General features: G+C 40.2%; 1 protein-coding gene across 6 annotated transcripts in view; it reads left to right on the plus strand.

Moving 5' to 3' along the window:
• Positions 1-10,000, plus strand: part of Epp (Ecdysteroid phosphate phosphatase) — a 65,349-nt gene that overhangs the window by 26,101 nt on the left and 29,248 nt on the right. For all 6 annotated transcript variants that reach the window (XM_076176096.1, XM_076176101.1, XM_076176100.1 and 3 more), the window contains 2 exons: positions 279-451; positions 9,304-9,512. In XM_076176096.1, coding sequence (XP_076032211.1) covers positions 279-451; positions 9,304-9,512 — 382 coding nt within the window. The remainder of the gene's footprint in view (positions 1-278; positions 452-9,303; positions 9,513-10,000) is intronic.

Below are 10,000 nucleotides of genomic sequence, written 5' to 3' on the forward strand. Positions count from 1 at the left end.
AAGGGACATGATTATGTGGAGAAATAAATTCTGGAGCAAAAATGTTCGCTTGTTTTGATGGTGTAATTTCTGTCTTCATAGCCCTTCAACTTTTTGAGTTACAAAAAAAAAAAAAAAAAAAAAATAGGAGGTATTACTTTTGGAACCACTCTAGTATCTATATAGCAAGGGTTTTTTTCTCCCCATATAAGTTAGTAGTAAACAAAAGTAGTTTGAATATCGAGATTTTATTTGTTTACTTATTTTTTTAACAAAGTAACTTTTTTTTCTTTTGGAAGCATTATGTGCCGAGGCACAGACAAGAGCTCTTCACTTAACGTTGGCCTACCAGTTCCCAAGCTCTCATTTTACTACATTGGACAACCGCCTCAATGCAATGGTGGATCCTGCAGCAACAGCAGCTTGGGAAATGCGATTGTACTCCAGAGATGCACGCATATCAGGAAATGAGGTCTCTGTACCCAGTTGTATGTATAAATGTAATGATGATAAATGTCTTGGATTTCAGTGACTGGAGACCCACAACTCTTTAGAGATATATAGTAAGGACTATTGCAGGTTGCAGTGGTGCTGTGTAGTAAAACTTAACCAGCAATTTTATTCACAAAAATCGATACAGGAGAAGTTTTAAAGTTTTTAGAGAATAAGTTACAACAGTATCAAAATCAACTCCCACTCTCAGTAAGAAAAATCATAAAATTAACAGAGCTATGTATTAGAATTAATGTTATCTCTTTCAAACATCATTTCTTTAAACAAAAATATGGTTGTTCGATGGGATCAAATCTTTCTCCAGTATTAGCAAATCTATATATGGAACATTTTGAATCAGTTTTATTACCAAATATCAAACCACCAGACATGTTTTGGTATACAACCACTCCTCGTTTAACGACGACAATTGGGACCAGCGCGCCGTCGTTAACCGAATTGGTTGTTAAGCGAAAGTGTATACATATACGTACATGTACTGTATGTACAATGTCCAGCAATACATGTATCTTTATTTTCGTGTATTTTCCCTCTTTTATACAGTACATTAAAGCTTTATTTACTGTTTATTTACGGTGGTTAGGTTCCTGAAATTACCGTATATGACCAAATCCGCGTATGCTGACATTCCATATTGAATACCGGGGTATTTTTTTTAGTTTCGACCATGGGCGCAATATAGCAATAGAAAATTAATTATTAATTTTGTAAATTAAAATGTATCAATGTAATATGCAATTTTGTGGGCGGAAATGAAAGTAAAAAATACCATGCTACAAGAAAATATGCTAATGAACGAAGTCGGTAGCATAGGATCGGGACGCCATCTTGTCGTCTGCCAACGTCTCTCACGACGACGACAACGAGGACGAGTGTATACATATATGTACTGTATGTACAATGTCCAGCAATACATGTATCTTTAATTTCGTGTATATTCCCTCTTTTATACAGTACAGTAAAGCTTTATTTCCTGTTTATTTATGATGGTGAGGTTCCTGAAAGTACCGTATATGACCAAATCCGCGTAAGCTGACATTCCATATTGAATACCGGGGTATTTTTTTAGTTTCGACCATGGGCGCAATATAGCAATAGAAAATTAATTATTAATTTTATAAATTATAATGTATCAACGGAATATACAATTTTGTGAGCGGAAATGAAAAAAAAATACCTTGCTACAAGAAAATATGCTAATGAACGAAGTCGGTAGCATAGGATCGGGACGCCATCTTGTCTGCCAACGTCTCTCACGACGACAACAACGAGGACGAGCCGGATGACATTTAATTTGCAGGTAATGATTTATCAAACACAGGTTAGGTTAGTTTAGTTTAGGTTAGACGAATTTATCATCCTTTCATTTCTTCGACATCGGCATCTATCATAACAAACACGTGTACCATTCGTCCGACATGACTTCGTTACTTACGAAATTTGTTTTAGCACCTTTTTTTTCCACTCACAAAATTGCATATTACGTTGATACATTATAATTTACGAAATTGATAATTAATTTTCTATTGCTATATTGCGCCCTTGGTCGAAACTAAAAATTTACCACTACCAGTATATACTGTACACAAGGTAGTTTTTTCAGCTTGCAGTATGGTAATGTAGACCTAAGCTTCAGAACACTTTACCTCAGCTAATATCCACCCTACAAGTTCATTTATAACATCATACAAATTTGCCTCAGCCAACTTAATTATCGTACACGACGTCGTAACTTCGGGAGATTTACGTTAAAAGAATGTCATAAAGCCCTTCGTTACTCTGAGTTGTCGTTAACCGAGTAGGTCAGTAAACGAGGAGTACCTGTAGATACGTTGATGATGTTTTCACGTTATGGAACGAAGAATGGGGTTCTTTTAAAGAATTCTTTGATAAACTTAATAATTTGGCCAACAACATAAAATTTAAAGTAGAATGGGAAGTAGACAATAAATTGCCTTTTCTAGACATTTTAATAATAAGAAATCAGAATTGCTTGTCATTCACAGTCTATAGAAAACCTACCCACACTGGGAGTTACTTGCACTTTTTTAGCTACCATTCGGACAAAACAAAACAAAGTGTTGCTTCGGGCTTATTTTTACGAGCAATAAGAATTTGCAGCTCACAATATTTAGATACAGAAATAGTAACAATAAGAAAACAACTTACAAGACTAGGATACCCGGATTGGTTCTTGCAAAAAGCCCTTAGCAAGGCTAAAATAAGTTTCCATAAATCTACTCCCCACTCTACTAAAAAACAAAAATGGGATAATAAATGTATAAAATTACCCTATAATGGTTCTATAAATGAAATGTCCCAATTATTACCTAAAGAAAATATCAATGTCATCTTCAATTATCCTAATACCTTGTTTAGGAAAATAGTTAATGTACACCGCAGACCATCAAGTGGCATTAACCTAGGTGTATATAAGTTGCCATGTTTAGATTGTGATACTGTTTATTGGGGACAAACTGGAAGAGACTTGGCAACCAGAATTAAAGAGCATAAGAATTCTGTAAAATATGGTCAAGAAAGTTCCGCGGTATTTCAGCACATTGCAAATAAAGATCACCGCATGCATTGGGATGATGCTGAAATAATTTATAAATCAAAATGTAGCTTCAGAAGGAAAATAATTGAGTCTTCCCTGATAAAATATTTCCCTAATTTCAACATATCAAATGGTCAGTGGTCACCTGACTGCATTACTACCTCAGCAGTCAACCAAGTGCTACCTCATTTACTCCAAGGTCACAAAATCCCACGTGACCCGTGGAGCGTCGGTCACGTAACCTGAGCTTGTTCCTTTTCCCACCTCACATTTTTTGTATATATGTATATGCCTTCCACTATGTATTCATTCTGCTGAAGAGGGTCACAGTTGGTGATCGAAATATACAGAACGTTCGACATTAGTGTCTCCTTTTTCCGACTGTGGGATAAAAAGTTTATATATATATATATATATATATATGTATATATATATATATATATATATATATAATATATATATATATATATATATATATTTTTTTTTTTTTATGGGGCAGAAACATGGAACATGAGAGAGGAAGAGAGGAGTTTGAATGTGAGATGAAATGTCTGAGAAGTATGATAGGCTAGATAGAGTGAGAAATGAGGAAGTGAGGAGGAGAACAGGGCTGGAAAGGGAGCTGGGAGATAGGGTTGATGAAAGAGTACTAGGAGGGTTTGGACACATGAAAAGAATGAAGAAAGATTAGTAAAAGAAGTGTGGAAGGCAGAGGTGGAAGGGGTGAATATGAGGGGGTGTCCTAGGATGAGATGGATGGATGGATGGGGGTGAAAGGGGCATTACTAAAGAGAGGAATGTCTGTTGAGGAAGGACGGGAGAGGACAGAAGATAGGGGTGAATGGAGAAAGGTTGTGTATAGATGATGCTGTGATGCATGAGGGGGAGTGGGTGGGGGATGGGGGGTGAGGAAGTATGTAAAAAAAAAATTTGATGCAGCCCAAAGGGATTTCTCCCCATCTCCTTTTCTGCATGAGGGGACGAAGGGGAGGGGGGTTGCTGAATTTATGAAGTGGCCTTGCTGTGGATGTGCTGTGTCTTGCAACACTGCTTCTGACCCAGGGCAGTGGACAGGATGCAGGGATGACCCGTCATCCAGGAGGTGCCAAGATAAGAGGGAGGGAGGAGGGTGAAGGGGAGTGGAATATATAGTAAATGGATTGGGTGGGAGAGGTTTCTATGCCTTTTTCTTTTTGGTTACCCCCTGTGTAAGGGGAAAAAGCCTTTGGTATATGTATGTATTTATTATTATTATTATTTATATGTATGTATATATATATATATATATATATATGTGTACATACATATACCAAGGCCTTTTCCCCCTTACAAGGGAGGTCGCCAAAAAGGAAAGGCATAAAATCATTTCCACCTATTCCATCCCTGAATACACTCCACACCCCTCCACCCTCCCTCTTATCTGAGCAGCTCCTGGATGACGGGTCATCCCTGCACCTTGTCCACTGCCCTGGGTCAGAAGCAGTGTCGCAAGACATAGCATATCCACAGCAAGGCCGCTTCATTAAATCGGCGACCCCCCTTCTCCGTCCACCCATTGCATATAAGGAGAGGACGGGGAGAAATCCCTTCAAGCTGCGTCAAATTTTGCTCACACATACTACCTCACCCCCCATCCCCTCGCCCATTCCACCTCATGCAATCACATCATCCATATACAACCATTCTCCATTTACCCCTGTCTTCTGTCCTCTCCCGTCCTTCCTCAACAGACATTCCCCTTTCACCCCATCCATCCATCTCATCCTAGGACGTCCCCTCATGTTCACTCCCTCCACATCTGCCTTCCATACCTCTTTTACTAGTCTTTCTTCACTCATTCTTTCCATGTGTCCAAACCATCCTAATATTCTTTCATCAACCCTATCTCCCAGCTCCTTTTCCACCCCCGTTGTCCTCCGCGCCTCCTCATTTCTCACTCTATCTAGCCTAGTAACCCCCATCATACTTCTCAGACACCTCATCTCAAACACATTCAAACTCCTTCTCTCTTCCTCTCTTATGTTCTATGTTTCTGCCCCGTACAGTGCTGTTGGCACAATCACTCCTTCATATAGTCTCCTCTTAGCATCCATTCCCAAATGTCTATTCCTCATTACACTCTTTAATCCACCAAGGCATTTACTTGCTTCTCTCAATCTACATTCTACCTCCACCTTCACTCCACCTTTTCCTGCCACATTTGCACCCAAGTATCTAAAACTATCCACTTCCTCCAGTCACTCTCCCTTAATGCTCATTTCCAATCTACTGCCACTTTCACCCCTTGTACATCTCATCACCTTACTTTTACCCACATTTATCTTTAGCTTTCCTCTATCACATACTCTCCCAAACTCTGTCACCAACTTCCTTAATCCCTCCTCTGATCCTGCTACAAGCGCAGTGTCATCATCAAACAACAACTGACTTACCTCCCATTTTTCTCCACTTTCTTCAACCATCTCCAATCTCCGGCCCATTACTCTTGTATTTACCTCTTGGACCATCCCATCCATGTACAAATTGAACAGCCAAGACGATATGACACATCCCTGACGAAGTCCCACCTTTACCTCGAACCACTCACTCTCTCCATTTCCAATCCTGACACAAGCTCTACTACTCTCATAAAAACTCTTGACAGCTCCTAGAAGCTTTCCTTCTATCCCGTATATCTGCATAACCTCCCACAGTGCCTTTCTGTCTACCCTATCATAAGCCTTTTCCAGATCCATAAAAGCCCAAAAAACATCCTTCCCCTTTCTTATAGCTTTCTCACATATCTGTCTTACCACAAAAACCTGATCTACACAACCTCAACCCATCCTAAATCCACACTGTTCCTCACCAATTACTCCCTCTGTTCCTCTCCTAATCCTCTCAATCAAGATCCTCCCATAAGCCTTCCCAACTGCACTTAACAAGCTAATTCCTCTGAAATTACTACATTCACACTTGTCCCCTTTTTCCTTGTAAAGATGAACTATACAGGCACTCCTCCAGTCCTCCGGCACTCTACCCTCTCTCCAGCAAACAATAAATAACCTCACCAGCCAGTCCACCATCACTGTACCTCCCTTTTTCAGACATTCTGCATGGCATCCATCCAGACCAGGTGCCTTACCTGCTTTCATCATCTTGACAACTGCCTTCACCTCATCCTTCCTTATTTCTCCTCCATTCTCTTTACTCATCAGGGTCATTTTCTTCGCATTTCCCACTGCAACTATCTTTCCCTCCCTATCCTCCTTCACATTTAGCAACTCCCTAAAATATTCTGCCCATCTTCCCCTTACTGCCTTCTCTTCCATTATCATATCTCCATCTGCACCTTTTACCTTTTCTTCTCTACTTGATTCGCCTCCTCTTCCTCTCATAATTTCTTATTAAAACATCTTTTTATTACATTCAAAATTTTCTGTCATACTCATATCCCATTTCACATCTGCTCTCCTCTTTGCCTCCTTTACCTTTTGCTTTACTTCTCTTTTCTTTTCTTTGTACCTCTCATATGACTCCCTCGTCCTATTTTGTAACCAATCTGTGAAAGCTCGCTTCTTCTCTTCTACAACCTTCTTTGTTTCCTCATCCCACCATTCACTACCCTTCCTTCTATTTCCTCCTGTCCTTCTTGTTCCACACACCATCCTTGCACACTTTGTGACTCCCTCCTTGAACCTTCCCCATTCCTCCTCCACACCCAGTTCCACTCTATCCTTTACTCCCCCCCACTCCTCCTTCAGCTTTCATTCCTCTAAAGAGTTCACTCTAAGCACCTCCCTACCTTTTGTCCCTTTCCTCTTTCTCCATGGGAGACCTTAATGCTAGGGTAAGAAATGGTCCAGTCGATGGAGTGGTTGGGAAATGTGGAGTTCCAGGAAAGAATCGTAGTGGAGAGTTGATGGTGGAAATGTGTCTAGAAAGAGAGTTGATGATAGCAAAGACAGTGTTTTGGAAGAAAGTCAAGCATAAGTACACATCGGAGAGAGTGGTGGAGGGAAGGGTGGTAGATAGAGCGCTAATGGATTATGTAGTGGTAAATAAAATTATGATAGGAAGAGTTAAGGATGTACATGTGCTAAGGGGAGAGGGTGGGGGAATATCAGATCATTTTTTGGTGAAAGGTAAGTTGAGAGTGGAGGATATATATATGTATATATATATATATATATATATATATATATATATTTTACTTAGTTGTATCTTACAGGAAGGGGAGCTATGCTTGTGGTGTCCTGTCTCTGTATCTTGCAATGTCTAAATTGTGTATGTGTGTATTTACCTAATTGTTATTATACAAGAAAGGAGCCATGCTTATTAGATCCTGTCTCCAATTCTCTAAATTTTTATCATACCTAATCTCTAATTCAAGTCCATTTCCAATTTAATCTATATCCTTGATTTCCAGTTATATTTAGATGGAGTGGAGGTGGAGGTAGAAGGTAGATTGAGAGAAGCAAGTAAATGCCTTGGGGGATTAAAAAGTGTAATGAGAAATAGACATTTGGGAATGGATGCTGAGAGGAGATTGTATGAAGGATTGATTGAGCCTGGAGCTCTGTATTGAGGAGAAACATGGAACATAAAAGAGGAAGAGTTTGAGGTGATAGGGGTTACTAGACTGGATAGAGTGAGAAACAAGGAGGTGAGGAGGAGAACGGGGATGGAAAGGGAGTTGGGAGGTAGGGCTGATGAAAGAATATTGGGATGGTTTGGACATGTGGAAAGAATGAGTGAAGAAAGATTAGTAAAAGAGGTGTGGAAGGCAGAGGTGAATGGAGTGAACATAAGGGGATGACCAAGGATGAGATGGATGGATGTGGTTAAAGGGGCACTGGGAAAGAAGGGAATGTCTGTTGAGGAAGGACGAGAGAAGACAGAAGATAGGGGTGAATGGAGAATGGTTGTATATGGATGATGCTGTGATGCATGAAAGGGAGTGGGTGGGGGATGGGAGTGTGGGGGAGTGTGTGTGAAAATGATTTGATACAGCCTGAAGGGATTTCTCCCCATCTTCTCTTTTTCTGCATGAGGGGACAGAGAGGGGGGTTCCCTGATTGAATGAAGTAGCCTTGCTGTGGATGTGCTGTATCTTGCATTGATTCTGACCCATGACAGTGGGCGAAATGCAGGGATGACCCATCATCCAGAAGGATCCAAGATAAGAGGAAGGGAGGAGGGTGAATGGGAGTGGAGAATGTCGGGATGGAATGGGTAGGAGTAAATTTTATGCCTTTGTTTTTTGGCTACCTCCCTTGTAAAGGGGAAAAAGCCTTTGGTGTATGTATGTATGTATATTTAGATTTGAACTTGTATATTGTTTGAGCTTGGGCTATATCATCTAAGCAATTCCAAGTATTTATGCATCTATATGGAAAACTATTTCTTCACATCCTTTAGACATGTGGTCTTTCTTAGTTTGCTCCCATGACCTCTGAAAACTCTCCCATCTTTAATCAGATCTCTCCTGTCAGTGCAATCTGCTTCTTGTAGTGACTTGAATAATGTAATCACATCACATTCTCTTCGATCTTTCAAAGTTGGCAGACCCAATGGTAATAGTCTTTCCTCATATGGTTTATCTGCCAGGCTGGGGACCAGTTTGGCTGCTTCCCCCTAAATTCTCTTGATCTTGCTTATATATTTCACTCTGTGTCGGGGCCATACTACTGACATGTATTCCAGTCTTGGATAGATCAGTGAATGGATGAGTGAAGAAAGATTACTAAAAGAGGTGTGGAAGGCAGAGGTAGATGGAGTGAAGATGAGGGGATGACTGAGGATAAGATGGATGGATGGGGTGAAAGGTGCATTGAACAAGAGGGAGGTGTCTGTTGAGGAAGGAAGGGAGAAGGCAGGAGATGGGGTGAGTGGAGAATGGTTGTGTTTAAGTTGATACTACAATGCAAGGAAGGGAGGGGGTGAGCAAGCAACATATTATGTTGCATATTTTGTCTACTAGTTCTTCTTTACATTCTTTTAATATCCAATTTGTTATTCCATCCGGGACATGTGATTTTCTGACCTCGAGGTTCATTATTTGATCCATTATTTACTTCTGTTTTGATATTTCCTTCATGTGTGTGTGTTTCTTTGTATGTGAATTAAGCCCCCTCCCTCCCCTCATTCCAGGATCCCCTTTACCAGTAAGGTCGTGTGGCTTTGATTAAAACAGAACCCATAAAGTGTGATTTATTGAAGGGGTTTAATTAGTATTTGACAATGAAATTGACAGTTCTTTTCCCCTCCACCAGGTGCACAAAGTCCTGTACTCCCACGTTGCAAGAGAACCTGACGAGTTGGAGCTCCTGATTGGTGACTTCGTATACGTAAACCCCGAGTCTTTATCCACGTCTCCTGATGGTTGGGTAGAAGGAACCTCGTGGCTTACAGGAGCCAAAGGTTATTTGCCAATTAACTACATTGAACGAGTTCCAGAATCAGATGCTTGGACTCTACACAAGTGAGGAACGGGAAGATTTGATATGTCTGTAGTGTGGTACAATTTAGGATGTGTAGACTTGTCTAGAATTTACTTTGATAACTGAAATGTGTGTGTGAATTTATTATTTTATTAAATTGCTTTCCCACTTGAGAGAAAGATTAAGGGATTTGGGACAGGATCACAACTAGAATCAGAGGATCAGAGAAGGCTAAGAACCCAGGAGTTGTTTCCACATTTGTATAAATAGTCAATTAAATTTTATATATTTGTTTATGTATGCATTTATTTTATTTATTTTTCTAACTAACAAATTATGTTACACATTTAATACTCACTGGCCGAGCGGGTCAGAGCATCGCTACACATTATGGAGGTTGAGATGATGGCAGTGTGAACCCTGCCACCAGTGAGTTGGTCCAAGGGCATGGTTCACTAAATTCCACGCCACAAAGTCCTCTTTAAGGGATACTGTCATAGCCTCATGATAAGGGGAGTTCACGATGTTA

The sequence above is a fragment of the Oratosquilla oratoria genome, chromosome 38 (assembly GCF_046742065.1).
Source record: "Oratosquilla oratoria isolate Oo_2021 chromosome 38, ASM4674206v1, whole genome shotgun sequence".
Lineage (NCBI taxonomy): Eukaryota > Metazoa > Arthropoda > Malacostraca > Stomatopoda > Squillidae > Oratosquilla > Oratosquilla oratoria.